We start from the raw sequence: 19,942 nt of genomic DNA, 5'->3' as shown, positions 1-19,942 counted from the left end.
TATTCTGAGAGCTATAATTTTTGGTATGGCAGCTTGTTTTTTTGTGACAAGATGACATTTTCAGTGGCACCATGTTTATTTATATCCGTCTTTTGATTGCGTTTTATTCCACTTTTGTTTGGCGGTATGATGTTCATCGCTTTTTGCCTTGTTTTCTATTTTTTTTAATGGTGTTCACTAAAGGGGTTAACTAGTGGGACAGTTCCGAAGGTCAGGTCATTGCGGATGCGGTGATACCAATATCAATATTGTTTATATTTTATTTCATTCAAATTCATATTTACAGATACAGTATCTTGATTTTTCTATTTTTACAATTACATTTTTTTTTTTACAAACTTTTTTTTTTTATAGTTAGTCCTACTGTGGGATTATCTTTTTTTGCAGGCTGATCGCTTCTACAACATGGGGATACAGCAGCATCCCCATGCTGTAAGAAATGGTCAGCTCTGCACTGACAGAGAAGCTTGTTGATCATGCACTGCATATAACCAGCATGTTTTCTAGCTTTAGTGATATGGATGTCATCATGACAACATCGGGTCACCGTGGTTATGATTAGGACCCCACGTCATGCTGTGAGGTCTCCGATCCAAAGGCAAAGGAGCTGTCAGCCCTCTGCCGGCTCCCACAATGCTGCAATCTCGTTCGATTGCCGCATTTTGAGTTCCGGGAGCAGTGTGATGGATCCTGGCACGTAGTGCTGGGTGTCAGCTGTCAGAACCAGCTGACACTCGGCGGCGATCACCTGCACACCACCTGTGTGCATGAGCGATCGCGCAGACATAATAATCTGTCCCTGGGTAGATAGACCCAGGTCACATGGATGGATTATTCCATCTGCTTTCAGAAAGGGGTAAAGGCCCAATGTTCCGGATCCTATCCAATCAGTAGATAGTGGGTAGTGGTGCGTTAACTGAAGTACCAGGCTGCCCTGACAAGAGCATGTTCACATGAACAGGACTGTACCAAATGATTACATAGCTTTGATGCAAGGAACATTGTTAAACAGGGACCCTCTGAGCTTCACCACCATCCATACTGATGATTGTGAGAAATACCCATTTGTCTTGTTGATCAGTGGGAGTATCAAGCCCAGGTTTTTCTTGCCAAACTCAGGCTGTAGGTAAATGTTGAGAGAGAATAGGCAGGTTTAGGAAAAAAAGAACCAGCATCAAAAGGATGGATACGTATATTATAATTTTTATTTTACAGCTAAACTATGAACATCCCAGAAAGGCAGCCATTAGATTATGACCTAATAAAAGATCCGTGGGCCACACAAATTGTATCTTTGATTCAACATTAAAGGGGATTTTCCAGAAAAAAGTCCATTTTAATCAGGGTGGATTTGATTTAAATCTAACTGATTTAAATCACGATTTAAATCACTAGTCAGTAAGGCTTGATTTAAATCAGTGATTTAAATCAAAGTTTCTACCTAACTGAATTTGACTCCGCAGAGGTCCCAGCCTCTTCTTCACGGCAAAAATGTTACAACAGATCTATTCCACTCCAAACAATCAGAAACATGTTGTCTAACTTCTTGGACTTGGCACTGAAGGGGTTGATTCTGTATTCATAGGTTTGTAGAACAATAGGATTAAGGTCTTTTTCTCAACTCTGTTCATGTTGTAACATTTTTGCCGTGAAGAAGAGGCTGGGACCTCTGCGGAGTCAAATTCAGTTTTGAGAACTGCGTAAGTAAAGCGAGCGTCTGTGATAATATAGGAGAGAAACTGCCCACTAATCCTACAGAAACCTCTGGAAGAGCATGGCATTGTGAATGTTACACATATACAGCCTTTATTCTACTGAGTTAAACAACTCAGCTTTATCTCATGATGGAAGAACCTTTGGATGGTAAAATATTTTTCTCAAAAAGCAGTTCATTGAAAAAAATCCGATGTAAATAAAAAAAATCCGATTTAAATAAAAAAATCCGATTTTTTTGATTTTTTTTTTAAAAAAACATTGATTTTTATCCACCCTGATTTTAATTAAAAGAGCATGAAATGAAAAGCACATTCCACAACTGAATGTGATTAAAAAAAAAAGGTTTCTGTGCTGATATAATCTTATAAATGTTTCCATGGTATGTGCTGTGTGGTGTCTGACCGTGCAGGGACATGGTCTGATCATACCAAATCTCCTGGGCAGGGGAGAAAGGAAAATAGAATATACACACATTACAGCAGGGGATCACAGCTGATTCTTTCATGGATGCAACACATTTAATTGCCTGTTTTTAAGCAATGCTTTACCTCACAGAATGAATCAGCTGTGATCCTGTGCTACCTGTATACTCTCTTTTTCTCCCCTGCTCAGGAGCTGTGGTATGATCAGACCATATCCCTGTACGGTCAGACACAGCCATTACACAGGACACAGCAGGGGCACATGTATAAGATTATCTCAGCACAGGAACATTTTATTTAAATAAAACCAGTTGTGGAACTTATTATTATTCAAAGATCTATTGATTAAAATAACTTTGTTTGTGAGAAAACCCCTTTAACAACCTATTTTGCTGAATTGAACGTAAAGGTATTGCTTCATCTTATAAAAATGGGAGAATTGCAGTGTTTGTAAGAAAAAATAACAACTTAGCAATTTTCCTCCTATGTAAATTCCTTCCATTTTTAAGAACTAAGTTATTTCTAATGCTTTAGCTGACAGCTCATTGCAAATGTTATCAGCTCTCAGTGGTGGCCGGTTTCCTAGGCAACCAGTCTGCTCTATTCAACTTTTAAGCCCTGCTACGAAGCTGGACAAGGCTTCCAGACACCTCGAAGGTGGCCGGTTTCCTAGGCAACGAACGTGTGCTTGTAGGCCGTTTGCTACACAACTTGCAAGAACCTCTACAAAGCTGGGTGGATAACTGCATCTAGGCAGCTTTGGTGCAGTGGAAAAGCTGATGCAACTAGCAGCATAGGGGCGTTCATCGTTCCCACTGAAATTATCCCTTAATCTGCTCTATATGGTTAGAAAAATGTTATGCTGAACACCATATTGAAAAGCAGATAAAATAAATCAAATAAAGTTTAAGACAAATAGGATTGATATAATTGCATTCTTTGCTTTCTGTTTCTCAGGTTACTGATATATTAGAACAGGGGTGGGGATTCACTTCTGCCATGGGCCATCTGGGTATTTCTATCATCCTTCAGGAACCATAAAAATTATGCACTAACTCCGCCCATAAAGTGCGTCCCGGCAACGTATGCTGGCACTGGGGTCAGGGCGGAATCTTTCATTGCACGCACTTCAGCATTCAGTAGTGAACACTGCAAGCACATGCTCACAGAGCAAGCATGGGCCAGTGGCTGATAAAATACAGCTGCCCGCCCGAGATCAGCGAACCTGGGAATCTCTACAGGGACTGAATAATAGGTTATCGAGGGCTGTAAATGGCCAGCAAGCCTGAGGCTCCCCTGCATTACAAGCTGAAAATGAGCATGCAATGGTCACCATACAGTGTGGAGAACTTCATTGGCTTATATAAGATTTTTACTCTCTGATCTGTGCAATAGTTATTTGTTGATTACCGGTAACTTAATATAGAAACTATAAAAAAAAAAGACATAAAAAATTCTTTAAAAAATAGGTTTTAAACTTTGCTGTAAACACTCAGTCCTTTTCAGATGGCACATTCTCTATCAGTCATCTTTGCTTTTATTTTATTCTTACTGAGTACTTTCTTTTTTGGTTTAAGATCCACCATATGGTTCCAGAGATCTGGACTTTTTTTTTTTTTTTTAAATTTAGCGCTACTTTGTTTATGGTCATTACCAGGGGGGCATGGCTCACAGGGAAATAATGCAGAGCAGCCAAAAGACACACCCAGAGAAACATGTGAGGAACGCAAATTTGGTCAAGACCATCAAAATTAGCCCTAAAAAGGCCTAAATCTCTAGAATTGAATGGCATGCTAAAAAAAAATGGAATACTCAGGGAAGCAACATGAAGGGCAAAAAATGTTCACTTCTGCCCTGGTAACAGGTCATTTACGAATGGAAAGAGTTGACCCACGATGCTAATCATGCCAAGCGGGTGAAAAAGAAAAAACTTAAAATCAATTAAGCAGCAAATGGGTTAAAAATCATTTCTACAACCGTGAAGACACATTTCTATTGTGTAAATAGAAACTGTGCTGTCTGTCATTCAGTCATATTTGTATGTCTTTAGTGATCAGATTAAATGTCTGATTCAAGATAAGTGGAGATAGATACTATGTTATGTTTTATGTCAAAATAATTACATAATTATATTCAGAGCTAAATTATTTAAAATCGGAAAACATTCTGATATGCATTTGACAGTCGGATTCTTGGCAGGCGCAAATCATCTTAACAATGAACCTCCATTAACATGTGTATTTACTTCATTTAAGAATATACACACACATGTATCTACCACAGGTATAATTCCATGTGTTTGGTAAAAGGTGGTCATTTGCACCATGAAATATATTTTTTAGCACAATGCCAGCACTATGAGCTTGCCATGTATTTATATTACTTCCCTGTGCCTAGTGACTACCAGCCAGAACCTGCATGACACTACCCACAATTTTTTAGTTACCATTTAGATTAAATATGCAGTGCGAAAAAGTTTGTATGCAGGTGAGAAAGGCGGGAGATTTTGCTCTATGCAATTAAGCCCTTTTAAAACCTAAACTAAAAAGTACCTTCACACTAAACGACGCTGCAGCGATCCAGACAACGATCCGGTTGTCACACAGACCGCTCTCCAGCGACCAACGATGCCGGTAACCAGGGTAAACATCGGGTTACTAAGCGCAGGGCCGCTCTGCTTTCCGGCCGCTGTGCTCACAGCCAGTACAGAGCAGCACAGCGCCGGGGACAGACAGCGGAAGGTAAGTATGAAGCGTTTGTTTTTTTTACTTTTAGGATGGTAACCAGGGTAAACATCGGGTTACTAAGCGCGGCCCTGCGCTTAGTAACCCGATGTTTACACCTGGTTACCAGCGAAGACATCGCTGAATCAGCGTCACACACGCCAATTCAGCGATGTCAGCGGGAGAGCCAGCGACCAAATAAAGTTCTGGCCTTCTAGCCCCGACCAACGACATCACAGCAGGATCCTGATCGCTGCTGCGTGTCAAACTGAACGATATCGCTAGCCAGGACTCTGCAACGTCACGGATCGCTAGCGATATCGTTCAGTGTTAAGGTACCTTAACAGTATAAATAACTGGATGCGGACTTGAGGTATTGCTAGGAGTGTAAGTATCTTATTGACTCATGTGAAAATCAGTACATTCATAATAATAATAAAAAAAAAAACATTCTTTTCCAAACTTCATAAAGATCAAATAATTGGGAGTTTCCCACAAAAATATAGGGATGAGTCATTAACCCCTTAGTGACAGCCAAATTTAAAAAATCTGACCAGTGTCAATTTATGTGGTAATAACTCTGGAACGCTTAGACAAATTCCAGTGATTTTGAGATTGTTTTTTCGTGACATTATACTTTATGATAATGGTAAATTTAGATTGATATGTTTAGTGTTTATTTATAAAAAAAAATAATAAAAAATTTGACAAAAATGTAAAAAAATTAGCAATTTTCAAACTTTTAATGATTATCCCTTTAATTCAGATGGTCATACCACAGCAAAACATTAATAAATAACATTTCCCACATGTCAGCTTTACATCAGCACCATTTGTAAAATGTTATTTTATTTTGTTAGAATTTTAGGAGGTTTAAAAATGTAGCAGCAATTTTTAATTTTTTCATGGAAATTTACAAAATTATTATTTTTAGGGACCTATCCAGATTTTAAGTGACTTTAGGGGTCTTATATATTGGAAAACCCCCCAAAAGTGATACCATTTTAAAAACAGCACCCTTCGACATATTAAAATTTGCCATCATGTAGGTTATTAATTCTTCAGGTGATTTCAGGAATTAATGCAAAGTGAAATGACAGGAATGAAAAAGTGAATTTTTACCACCTAAATGTCGCTGACTTTTGAACAGGCCACAGGTAATGCAGACTAAGGCCACTATTTGCTTGTGAATTGCCATGGCAAACATCAGGACCACACAATCATGATCTCATCGTGCCGATGGGGATAAAGAGGGAGACGCCACACACTTTTAAACATTTATATGATAGTCACTTTTGACAGCAGCATCTAAGGGGTTAAACAGATATGGACGGTGCAAATGCTGATCGTGGCTAATGCAGCAAGTTGTCAGCTATATTGTACAGCTGACAGCTGTTAAATTTTTACCTGTATGTGGATGCTATTCTCTTATATCTCAGGTCAGTTAAAAGACATATTGAGGGTCAGTAAGGGGTTAAACATTGGTGGGAGTCCGGCATGACGTCATCGCTTCCGCTGTTTCACATGCTGATTGGTGGAGGAAGTGGCTGTAGGCCCCTCCTCCACCAATGCTGACTGCTGGAGACAGCGAGCGAGCGGGTGGGCACGGTGCGGCCCTCAGGTTTTAAGCCCCATGGCTGTCTCGGTCTTTACCATCCCCACAGTGAAACATAGTGGTGGCAGCATCATGCTCAGGGGATGTTTTTCGGCAGCAGGGACAGGGAAAATGGTCGGCATCAAGGGGAAGATAAATGGTGTGAAATACAGGGATATTCTTGAGCAAAACCTGTTTTAGTCTAATCAGTGATTTGAGACTGGGATGGAGGTTCATCTTCCAACAAGACAAAGCATATTGCTAAAGCAACATTCAAGCGATTTAAGAGGAAATGTGTAAATATTTTGGATTGGCCTAGTCAAAGCCCAGACCTTCATACAATTGAGAATCTGCGGTCAGATTTGAAGATTGCGGTTCACCAGAGGAAACCATCTAACCAGAAGGAGCTGGAGCAGTTTTGCCTTGAGGAATGGGCAAAAATCACAGTGACAACATGTAAAAAGCTCTCAGAAACTTATCAAAAGCGACTTACAGCTGTAACAGCTGCAAAGGGAGGCTCTACAAATTACTGACTGTAGGGGTGTCAAAAGTTATCTACACTGAAGATTTAAAAACATACACACACACACACACATACAGTATATACTCTATCTCTCATATATATTGTTTCTGTCACACAAAAAAAGAAAACCAAAATGTTATCAGTGGTAATCATGTTCTTTATATGAACTGATGCAAGCTCTTTTTAAAAAACAAACAAACAAAAAAAAACAGGAACATTCCAGGTTGTGAGGAAGCAAATCTGGAAAGATTCCAATGAGGTGAATACTTTTTCTAGCCATTGTATTTCAGATCCCATAATCTTCCAATCAATGGAATGGTACGTGCCAGTTTAGAATGTGCCTCAAAATGCCAGCAAAAACAAACACATACTGCATATTTTTAGAGTCTATTTTTATGTCAATCTGTCAATTCTTCGGGATTTAAAGGGGTTATCAGACAATAAAATATTTTTTATGTAGGTATATGTTTAAAATAAATGGGGATATAATTGCCAGTGCAAGCTGCTCCTGAAATCTTGGCAAACTCCACAAGCAGTGTCCGCTTCATTCGAAGGTCCCATAACCATTACAGCCTGTAAATGGCTGCAGTGATTTGGTGACTAGAAGAACATGTCATTGAAGGAACATCCAATGATGAACCTTTTTAGTCACCTGACTGCTGCAACAAACTTCAGGCTTCAGCAGTATTGGGACTTCAGAACAAGACAGATATGGATTCTGGAGCCGTAGAGACCTCTGAAGTGTCCTGTGCTTTAGTCGTTGTGGTGTATGAGAGTATGCCTACAATTATTAATCTGAAGCAATCCACGGCTTAACTAAATACTTTTGGACATCCCCTGTAACACTGATAAACGCGTGTCCTTACCTTTTTCCTGCTCTGAAACAATCTTTTCGAGTGCATAATCCCAGTCAAAGATGAATCGATAGAAACATAGTTGGGAGTACAAGGCCCTCTCTGGATACTGCAAAATAACCAAAAAGAACAAACATTAATGTGTATGTGATCTCTCTGTAACCAAGAATGCACAAAGCAATACAAATTACCCATCACAAGAAAATACATGTTAATTACACAACCCAAACTGTAAAAACTTACCCCATAGCTGACATAATGCAAACTCATTAACAAAATCCATTATTCCATTGACCATGTTGCATTTTCAAAGATCAACCATGCCATTTGCCTAGTTACAATTTACTCAGAATATTGAAAAGGTTATTAGGGCAAAATAAAACTGCCCACAGGACTGGATATTTAGAAAATAAACTCGGCCATACTTGCCTACCAGCAGGGACCTGGATCCATCTACGTGGTCTGCACAGAAAGGAATGATGCTATTCCACCATCAGGTGACTGACAAATAATCTTTTGACGTGCTGCTCAGGACATCTGACCACTGCAGCCCATCATAGGCAGCAGTGGTCCAGGGCTGGTGGAATCACGTTTTGCTGTCTTTGTGCAGACAATGGCATGGCCTCCACTGGATCCAGGTGGCAAGATGAGTATGGCTAAGAATTGTGGGTTTTTTTTTTTTTTTTTTTTAAAAACACATCCCATGCCCTGGGATGTGCTTTATTTTCCCTGGACAACTCTTAACCCCTTCGCCCTCCAGCCTGTTTTTACGTTTCTGATCAGGCCAATTTTTTCAATTCTGACCAGGGTCACTTTATGTGGTAATAACTCTGGAACACTTCAATGTATCCCAGCGATTCTGAAATAGTTTTTTTCTTGACACATTTAGTGGCAAATATGATTTGCATTTATGAAATAACGAAAATTTGTCAAAAAAGATATGGAAATTTGGCAAGTTGCAAACTTTGGATTTTTATGCCCTTAAACCAGATCATTATACCCCATAAAATAGTTAATAAATAACATTTACGACTTCTCTACTTCACATCTGCATCACTTTCTAAACTATTTTCTGTTAGGAAGTTATAACGGTTAACTAGATGGTGGCCCAATTCTAACGCATCGGGTATTCTAGAATATGTATGCAGTTTATTTATGAAGTTTTCAGAATAGTGCAATTTATACACAAAATTCAGCTGGCCGGCCGCGACCAATTAGTGAAGCGTGGTTCAAATTCCTCGCCAATTCGCGGGCGGACTGCGCCTGTCGCTGATTGTTCGCGGCCAATCAGTGAAGCCAGGTCCGGCTCCAGGTTTTTGAGGGCCCCGGGAGAAAGAAGTCTCAGTGGGCCCCCCTCTTTAACGCATAACACGATTCATGATGCACAGATACAGCAGAGAAATATAGCACAGCCAAGAAGCATATAACACAGCCCACGTAGTATATAGCACAGCCACGTAGTATATAGCACAGCCACGTAGTATATAGCACAGCCACGTAGTTTATTGCCCAGCCACGTAGTTTATTGCCCAGCCACGTAGTATACTGCCCAGCCACGTAGTATATTGCCCAGCCACGTAGTATATAGCACAGCCACGTAGTATATAGCACAGCCACGTAGTTGTCTAGCCACGTAGTATACTGCCCAGCCACATAGTATATTGCCCAGCCACGTGTATATTGCCCAGCCACATAGTATATAGCACAGCCACGTAGTATATAGCACAGCCACGTAGTATATAGCACAGCCACGTAGTATATAGCCCAGCCACGTAGTATATTGCCCAGCCACGTAGTATATTGCCCAGCCACGTAGTATATTGCCCAGCCACGTAGTATATTGCCCAGCCACGTAGTATATTGCCCAGCCACGTAGTATATTGCCCAGACACGTAGTATATTGCCCAGACACGTAGTATATTGCCCAGACACGTAGTGTAGTATATAGCAGACACGTAGTATATAGCACAGACACGTAGTATATAGCACAGACACGTAGTATATTGCCCAGCCACACAATATATTGCACAGCCACGTAATATATTGCACAGAGGCGTAGTATATAACACTGCCCATGCAGTATATAACAGGCGACGTAGTATAGAGCACAGCGATGTAGTATATTGCCCAGCCACGTAATATATACCACAGCCACGTAGTATATAGCACAGCCCATATAGTATATAGCACAGAAATGTAGTATATAACACAGCCCAAGCAGTATCTAACACATCCCATGTTGTATATAGCAATGTGGGCATCATATCCCTGTTACAAAAATTAAAATAAAAAATAGTTATATACTCACCCTCCGTCGGCCCCCCCGGATCCAGCCGAGGCATTTACCGATGCGCCCCGCGACGCTCCGGTCCCAAGAGTGCATTGCGGTCTCGCGAGATGACGACGTGGTGGTCTCGCAGCATCAATAGTAAAAAGTTGGTCACACAGGGTTAATAGCAGCGTTAACGGAGTGCGTTACACTGCAGAATAACGCGGTCCGTTAACGCTGCCATTAACCTTGTGTGAGCGCTGACTGGAGGGGAGTATGGAGGGGGCACTGACGGCAGGGGAGTAGGCAGGGGCGATTTCGCCGCCGGACTGTGCCCGTCGCTGATTGGTCGCAGCGATTCTGAAATAGTTTTTTCTTGACATTTACTGGCAAATATGATTTGCATTTATGAAATAACGAAAATTTGTCAAAAAAGATATGCAAATTTTTTGGCAAGTTGCAAACTTTGGATTTTTTTGTCCTTAAACCAGATCATTATACTCCATAAAATAGTTAATAAACATTTACGACTTCTCTACTTCACATCTGCATCACTTTGTAAACTATTTTCTGTTAGGAAGTTATAAGGGTTAAAGGGAACCTGTCACCCCCCCAGGCGTTTGTAACTAAAAGAGCCACCTTTTGCAGCAGTAATGCTGCAATCTGACAAGGTGGCTCTTTTAGTTCGGGTCCCTGGCACTGCTGAAATAATCGCTTTTGAAATTTGTTCCTCATACCGTGAAATCGCCAGGGGGGCAGGTATTTCCCCCTAATCCAGACGCCTCACAGCCAGGGCTGGACTGGCCATCGGGCAGTTCTGGCAATTGCCAGAAGGGCTGGTGCCAGTAGTGGGCAGCTACGCGCCGACTCACCCTCCCCCCCCATCTATGATGCCGGTACAGTTCAATGCAATGATGAAGGAGAGAGCGTCACCTGACCCTCCCTCTCCCATCATTCCGCACTCTGCCTCTGACACTGCGGGTGCACTCACTGTGTCCCAGGCAGAGCAGCGGCAGCCACCGAGACAGGAGCAGGGAGCAAAGCGGGCACGAGGTGAGGTGAGGAGTATGTTTTTTACTGGACTGTGGGGCCATTCCAGGTGGAGAGGAGAGCTGTGGGCTCTGCTGTATACTATGTGGGCTGTGCTATATACTACTGTGTGGTCTCTGCTGTATAGTACTGTGTGGGATGTGCTGTATACTACTGTGTGAGCTGTGCTGTATATACTACTATGTGGGCATAGCTGTATACTACTGTGTGGGCTCTATTGTATACTAATGTGTGGGCTGTGCTGTATACTGTACTATGTGGGCTGTGCTGTATACTATTGTGTTTGCTGTGCTATATACTGCTATGTGGGCTGTGCTGTATACTACTGTGTGGGCTGTGCTTTATACTACTATGTGGTGTCTGCTGTATACTACTGTGTGGGCTGTGCTATATACTACTATGTGGGCTCTGCTGTATACTACTGTGTGGGCTGTGCTATATACTACTATGTGGGCTCTGCTGTATACTACTGTGTGAGCAGTGCTATATACTACTATGTGGGCTCTGCTTTATACTACTGTGTGGGCTGTACTATATATTACTATGTGGGCTCGGCTGTATACTACTGTGTGGGCTCTGCTGTATACTGCTGTGTGGGCTGTGCTGTATACTACTATGTGGGCTGTGCTGTATACTATTGTGGGGGGTGCTATATACTGCTATGTGGGCTGTGCTGCCTACTACTGTGTGGGCTGTGCTATATACTACTATGTGGGCTCTGCTGCATACTACTGTGTGGGCTGTGCTATATACTACTATGTGGGCTCTGCTGAATACTACTGTGTGGGCTGTGCTATATACTACTATATGGGCTGTGCTGTATATTACTATGTGGGCTGTGCTATATACTACTGTGTGGGCTGTGCTGTATACTACTGTGTGGGCTCTGCTATATACTGTGTGGGCTGTGCTGTATACTACTGTGTGGGCTGTGCTATATACTACTGTGTGGGAAGTGCTATATACTACTGTGTGGGAAGTGCTAAATACTACTATGTGGGCTGTGCTATATACTACCGTGTGGGCTGTGCTATATACTACTGTGTGGGCTGTGCTATATACTACTATGTGGGCTCTGCTGAATACTACTGTGTGGGCTGTGCTATATACTACTATATGGGCTGTGCTGTATATTACTATGTGGGCTGTGCTATATACTACTGTGTGGGCTGTGCTGTATACTACTGTGTGGGATCTGCTATATACTACTGTGTGGGCTGTGCTGTATACTACTGTGTGGGCTGTGCTATATACTACTATGTGGGCTCTGCTGTATACTACTGTATGGGCTTTGCTATATACTATGTGGGCTGTGCTGTATACTACTGTGTGGGCTGTGCTATATACTACTATGTGGGCTCTACTGTACACTACTGTGTGGGATCTGCTATATACTACTGTGTGGGCTGTGCTATATACTACTATGTGGGCTCTGCTGAATACTACTGTGTGGGCTGTGCTGTATACTACTGTGTGGGATCTGCTATATACTACTGTGTGGGCTGTGCTGTATACTACTGTGTGGGCTGTGCTATATACTACTATGTGGGCTCTGCTGTATACTACTGTGTGAGCTGTGCTATATACTACTATGTGGGCTCTGCTTTATACTACTGTGTGGGCTGTACTATATATTACTATGTGGGCTCTGCTGTATACTACTGTGTGGGCTCTGCTGTATACTGCTGTGTGGGCTGTGCTGTATACTACTATGTGTTCTGTGCTGTATACTATTGTGGGGGGTGCTATATACTGCTATGTGGGCTGTGCTGCCTACTACTGTGTGGGCTGTGCTATATACTACTATGTGGGCTCTGCTTTATACTACTGTGTGGGCTGTGCTATATACTACTATGTGGGCTCTGCTGAATACTACTGTGTGGGCTGTGCTATATACTACTATATGGGCTGTGCTGTATACTACTGTGTGGGCTCTGATATATACTACTGTGTGGGCTGTGCTGTATACTACTGTGTGGGCTCTGCTATATACTACTGTGTGGGCTGTGCTGTATACTACTGTGTGGGCTGTGCTATATATTACTGTGTGGGAAGTGCTAAATACTACTATGTGGGCTGTGCTATATACTACCATGTGGGCTCTGCTGTATACTACTGTGTGGGCTTTGCTATATACTCTGTGGGCTGTGCTGTATACTACTATGTGGGCTGTGCTATATACTATGTGGGCTCTACTGTATACTACTGTGTGGGCTGTGCTGTATACTACTGTGTGGGATCTGCTATATACTACTGTGTGGGCTGTGCTGTATACTACTGTGTGGGCTGTGCTGTATACTACTGTGTGGGATCTGCTATATACTACTGTGTGGGCTGTGCTGTATACTACTGTGTGGGCTGTGCTGTATACTACTGTGTGGGCTCTGCTTTATACTACTGTGTGGGCTGTACTATATATTACTATGTGGGCTCTGCTGTATACTACTGTGTGGGCTCTGCTGTATACTGCTGTGTGGGCTGTGCTGTATACTACTATGTGTTCTGTGCTGTATACTATTGTGGGGGGTGCTATATACTGCTATGTGGGCTGTGCTGCCTACTACTGTGTGGGCTGTGCTATATACTACTGTGTGGGCTGTGCTATATACTACTGTGTGGGCTCTGCTGTATACTATTATGTGGGCTGTGCTGTATACTACTGTGTGGGCAGTGCTGTATACTACTGTGTGGGCAGTGCTGTATACTACTGTGTGGGCAGTGCTGTATACTACTGTGGGGGGCAGTGCTGTATACTACTGTGTGGGCAGTGCTGTATACTACTGTGTGGGCAGTGCTGTATACTACTGTGTGGGCAGTGCTGTATACTACTGTGTGGGCAGTGCTGTATACTACTGTGTGGGCTGTCCTGTGCTGTATACTACGTAGGCTGTGCTGTATACTACGTGGACTGTGCTGTATACTACGTGGGCTGTACTGTATACTGCTACGTGGGCTGTGTTATCTGCTATGCGGGTTGTGCTATATACTATGGGGGTATATTATATTCTATGGGGGAGGCCGTGCTATATACTATGTGGCTGTGTTATATACTATTGTGGGTGTATTATATTCTATGGGGAGGCTGTGTTATATACTATGGGAGGCTGCATTATATTCTGTGGGGGCTACATTATATAATATGGGGAGGTGGGCTGTATTATATTCTATGGGGTGGGTGCATTATACTCTGGGGTGGCTGCATTATATTCTGTAGGGTGGTGGCTGCATTATACTATATGTGGGCTGCATTATACTGTATTGAGGACTATGGGGAATATGTTATACTATATATAGAACTATGGGGTGCATTATACTATGGGAAGTGAATTGTGCTACATGGATGACTATGGTGGTGCATTATACTATATGGAGCACTATGAGGAGTGTATTATGCTATATGGAGGACTGAGCAGTGTATTTTAATATATGGAGGACTATAGGGAGTGTATTATACTATATGGAGGACTGTGGTGCACATTATAATATATGGGGGACTATGGGGTGTATTTTACTAAACAAGTAAAATGCTGCATATTCAGATTTTTTTGCTTGAACAAAAATCATTGTTTCCAGCAGCACATCGCCGGTGTAAACTGTAGATGTGCTGCTGATAACATGATACTGTATGGTGATCTGTTAGTGATCTATTACTGTTGGTTCTGTCCCATTATTATTCCTCAGCTGGTGGAAAGAGGGCCTGTGTAACTTCAAATGCCAGGGCTGAATTTTAGTCACAGTCCGGCCCTGCTCACAGCCGTCAATCATGGCCTCTGCACGCCTCCTCCTCTTCATTCATTAGCGCCCCCGGCACCTGCGCGGTTATTTATTTTTTCGGGCATGCGCTGCCCATCGAACTTACAGCGCAGGCGCCAGGAACGCTAATGAAGGAAGAGGAGGCGGCGACCGGCGCGCAGAGGCCGTGATTGACGGCTATGAGGCGTCTGGATTAGGGGAAAGATATGCCCCCCTGGCGATTTCACGGTATGAGGAACAAATTTCAAAAGCGATTATTTCAACAGTGCCAGGAACCCGAACATAAAAGAGCCACCTTGTCAGAATGCAGCATTACTGCTGCGCAACTCTTTGGTTACAAACGCCTGGGGGGGGGTGACAGGTTCCCTTTAAAAATGTATCCATGTCACATCTGAAGAGCCCCTGACATACCAAAACAGCAGAAACACCCATAAGTGACCTCATTTTGGAAACTACACCTCTTAAGAAATTCATCTAGTGGTGCAGTGAGAAATTTTATAAATCAGGCAATTCATAGAATTGCATATCATTGGGATGAGTCAATAGAAAATTACCATTTTCTCCCCTAAAATGTTGCTTTAACCCCAAAATTTAAATAGGGATAATAGAGAACATGGACAGTATAATTGTGACGCCAATACCCCATATGTGGTCGAAATTACTTTTGAGGCACAGTGCAAAGCTTAGAAGGTAAGGAGCGCCATATTGTAGTGCTGAGTTATGGTTTGCAGATGCCATGACCCACTGGAAAAACTTCTGAGGTATCAAAATAGCAGAACGCCCATAAGTGACCCTATTTTACAAACTACGCCTCAAATTCATCTAAGGGTGCAATACATATATTGACACCATACGTGTGTCACAAAATGTTATACTATTGGGCAGTGAAGGAAAAATAATTACATTTTTACGTCAAAAATGTTTCAGACTCATTTTTTACATTTTCACATTAGAAATAGGTAAAAATGGCCCCAAAATTTGGCATACAATTTCTGCTGAATGTGGCAATACCCCATACGTGGCTGTACAATACTACTTAGCCACACGGTCAGACTAGAGAGGTAAGGAGCACTATTTGACTTTTGCAGAAAAATATTGTAGAATAGCTTGTGGACTCCACATACAGAGCCACTAAGTGCCAGAAAAGCAGAATCCCCCTCATGTGACCCCATTTTGGAAATTACACCCCTCTGGCAATTTATCTACAGGTGTAGAGTAAATTTTGACTTAATGAGCGTTTTCCAGAAAAAAGTAACAGTGGATGTTGAAATTGCAAATCTGCATTTTTATTTCTCCACTGATGGAGCTGTATGCAGGCTTGTATTTTGGGGGACTAGATGATGCTTTTAGCAATACCATAGTTATTTACATTTGACTTTTTGATTGTTTCTTTCCTCACTTTTTGTTTGGCGGTATGATGAAAAAGCATACTTTGTCAAACTTTTATATATTTTGTTCACTGAAAGAGTCAAGTAGTGTGACAGTTTTATAGATCGGGTTGTTCTGGATCCGGGCATACCAAATGCGTGTACTTTTTTATATTTGTATGTAAATATATGTATTTAATGGTATAATATTTAAAAAAATATATTTTTACCTTTTTTTTTTTTTACTTCGTCCCTTTATGGGACCAAGTTTTATTACTCTGATCACTGATATCATGCATTGCAATGCATTATACCTGTCAGTGTTACACTGATGGAAGCCTCTTATGGTCTGAAAAGGCCACCGTCGCTGGCAGACTCGGGAGAGTCATAATGACATTGGGTTGCCATGACAACGATCAGCAGCCCGCGATGACCTTGCAGGAGTAGCAATAGCATAAGAGTGGTTTTTGTGGAGATCCCGCCCTGCTGTTTAGGTATAGTTGTCAATCCATGTACACATAAATGGGTTTGCGCTTTTTTACTTGCCTGCGCTGTAACAATGCTACTCACTTGGGAACGGGATGAGGTATCACAGGAACAGTTTCTATCTAAAAGTCCACCTTGTTTATTTCACTCCTCATAAACCACATTACAGGAAAACTTTGGTTTGCCCGCTTGGGTTAGAGTCAAGTTTCTTAGCCCTTCAGCAAAGACGCACAATCCTGGAGGATCTGCATACCTCCACACACAGACGATAGGTGAGACAAACAGGCCCAATTATATAATGTGAACCACACCCAGGGGTGGAGATTTAATTTACAGCTCTCCTGCCAAATATTTAGCTGTTCACAATAAACCTGGCCCTGACATGGCCAATTAACCCCTCTTAGTACTGTGTGTACTAGAGTATTACTCAAGGTTTACATTATAGAGGACAACCACCTCTATGATACATATCTTCCATCCACAATGTGTCCAGCAGCCACCTTACACACCTCTGCCTAAAGCTGTGGGGGTTGGCACCTTGCACCACTAGACACCACTAGATTCTCGAGAGAGCATTGCCATTACCATATAGCTTCGAAATGTTAATTAGTAGGTGATTAGTCGCAGGTAGTGATGGACGAACCCCTGTTCAGCTCCAGCCGAACAGTTAAAAAAAAAAAAGTTTGGATCCCATTCACATGAATGTGGGGCCCAAACATCCAGTGCAAACACTGCCTCTCATCAGCAGTAAGATCATTACCGCCAGCCAGAGAGCCGCAGCTCCCACGCTGTCAAATGGTAGCGTGAGCCCACAGCTGTGATGGAAGCTAAAGCTTACCTCCGGTCAGACTTCGAAAGATAGCCAGCCAGGCAAAACAGACAGCTGCGGGCTGCAACCCTCAGCTGTCAGAAAGGTTAATTATCAAGAATAGAGAGGTTCCCACTCTGAGTAATTTTTAAATAAAATAATAACAGCATGGGGTCCCCCCATTTTTGACAACCAGTCAAGCTACAGGAGACAGCTGGAGGCTGGTATTCTCAGACTAGTAAGGGGCCATATGAATACTGGCCCCCCTCAGCCTGAAAATAGCAGCTCCCAGCCGCCTTAGAAAATGTGCATCTATTAGATGCACCAATTCTGGTGTTATGCCCAGCTCTTCCCACTTGCCCTGTGACGGTGGCAAGTGGGATTCATATTTGTGGGGTTGATGTCACCTTTGTATTGTCAATCCATTACTAATCCTATAATTATATTGTAAATAAACACAGACAGAAAAAAGTCCTGTATTGAAAATAAAAAAAACCCTTTTATTTAAAAATACCGTAAGTGTTATACTCACCTAACACCCATTCCTTTAAACTGATGAAGCAGTGGTGAAACACGTGTAGGGTCTTGTGGTAGGTGAGCTGATCACTGTCATGCAGTACTACCTTTTTTCCCTTGGGTATATGTAAATATTTTTCTACTACTAATTTTCATTATTATATACCGTTGGGATATTTGTATGTATTTATTTATTTATTTTTTTTTTAAAGGTGTCTTTTGGTTTTGGCTTTAATTATTTTGCATATATGGTAGATGTTCTTTATGAATTCATACAATAAAATGTAACTTTTTAAAGGGAACCTGTCACCCACATCAGGCGTTTGTAACTAAAAGAGCCACCTTGTGCAGCACAAATGCTGCATTCTGACAAGGTGGCTCTTTTAGTTATGATGCCTGCACACGCTGAAATAATCACTTAAAATGTGCCCCCTCATACCCTGAAATCGCCAGGGAGGTGGGTCTTTCCTTCCTAATCAGACACAGCACAGCCGTCACTCCTGGCCTGTGCGCGCCGCCTCCTCTTGCTGCAGTATCGTCCCCGGCGCCTGCGCATTAATTTTTTTTCTTCAGGTGTGCGCAGTTGCGCTGCCCTTTATACTTACAGCGCAACTGCGCACACCTGAAGAAAAAAAAATTAATGCACAGGCGCCGGGGACGATAATGCAGCAAGAGGAGGCGGTGTCGGCGCGCACAAGCCAGGAGAGATGGCTGTGCTGTGTCTGATTAGGAAGGAAAGACCCACCTCCCTGGCGATTTCAGGGTATGAGGGGGCACATTTTATAAGTGATTATTTCAGCATGTGCAGGCATCATAACTAAAAGAGCCACCTTGTCAGAATGCAGCATTAGTGCTGCACAAGATGGCTCTTTTAGTTACAAACGCCTGAGGGGGGTGACAGATTCCCTTTAAATGATTCTTGTGATATATTTCATTCCCAGCACAATCTTTTTCTTTCTTAGGTTATTCAATTATTTTTGAGCAATATGTTGAAGTGTTATACCTTTAGCATAATTGAGATATATTGGTAATCATGATCAGGATTTGCTGCGCCCAAAACGTTGCATTCTACATAGCAAGCATAGTGGATGGGATTTATAAATAAAATCCCATGCCTACTATGCGTCTGTTTAATGCTGTTTAATGCTGCGTAAACTCACCTGCGGTGTCGGTTTATGAGCCGCAGCATGTGAATTTCTGTAGCAGAGGCGCTTTCTTCAGCAACAGAATGTCATTACATGCGGTAAATCAACACAGGTGCGGTCGTAGTTAGATCGCAGTGTTTTAGATGCAGCAAAAAATACGCTGCTTCCAAAAGGCTATTATGTCTGACCATGGACACGTAGCCTTAATGAATTCCGTTTAAACAAAAATCCAAAAAAACAATTGCGGAACTTTTTTCCCACAATTTCAACCAACTAGGAATTTTTTTGGTTAGATTTCTATTGCATTGAATAAATAAATGAATAGTGCCATTCAAAACAACAACTCATCCAGAGGGAAAAAAATCCAAAATAAAAGGAAAAATGAAAACGTCATGGCTCTTGGAAGAAAAAAAAAAGCGAAAAAAAAAACCCAGAAAACTGCCCAGTCAGAAAGGGGTTAAACAAAACAGTCTTACTAAATGAATGGAAGCATCCCTCTGCCCAATTTACAGATTGTCTTACTGGCTGAAGAGTGAGAAGAGCTCAAATACCCATTTCTGATGCCTGGAGCATGTACTTGTAAAGTACAGACTTCAGCTTGCATCAGCCTAAACTCTGCAAAGGTACAAATGGTGCAGTTATTTTTATTAAAAAAAAAAAAAAAAAAAAGTTAGTTTGGAATTTCAAATTGCTAATATTGGTTCAGCCTCTAAAAT

At 41.9% G+C, this 19,942-nt stretch overlaps 1 protein-coding gene across 2 annotated transcripts in view; it reads right to left on the bottom strand.

Moving 5' to 3' along the window:
* POLA1 (DNA polymerase alpha 1, catalytic subunit) overlaps window positions 1–19,942 on the bottom strand; it is a 557,049-nt gene that overhangs the window by 93,465 nt on the left and 443,642 nt on the right. For both annotated transcript variants that reach the window (XM_069761539.1, XM_069761540.1), the window contains exon 35: window positions 7,845–7,941. In XM_069761539.1, the coding sequence (XP_069617640.1) occupies window positions 7,845–7,941 (97 nt within the window). The remainder of the gene's footprint in view (window positions 1–7,844; window positions 7,942–19,942) is intronic.

This window comes from Ranitomeya imitator, chromosome 3, assembly GCF_032444005.1.
Source record: "Ranitomeya imitator isolate aRanImi1 chromosome 3, aRanImi1.pri, whole genome shotgun sequence".
NCBI lineage: Eukaryota > Metazoa > Chordata > Amphibia > Anura > Dendrobatidae > Ranitomeya > Ranitomeya imitator.
Note: the sequence above shows the minus strand (reverse complement) of the source record. Positions and strands in the feature narration are given on the sequence as shown.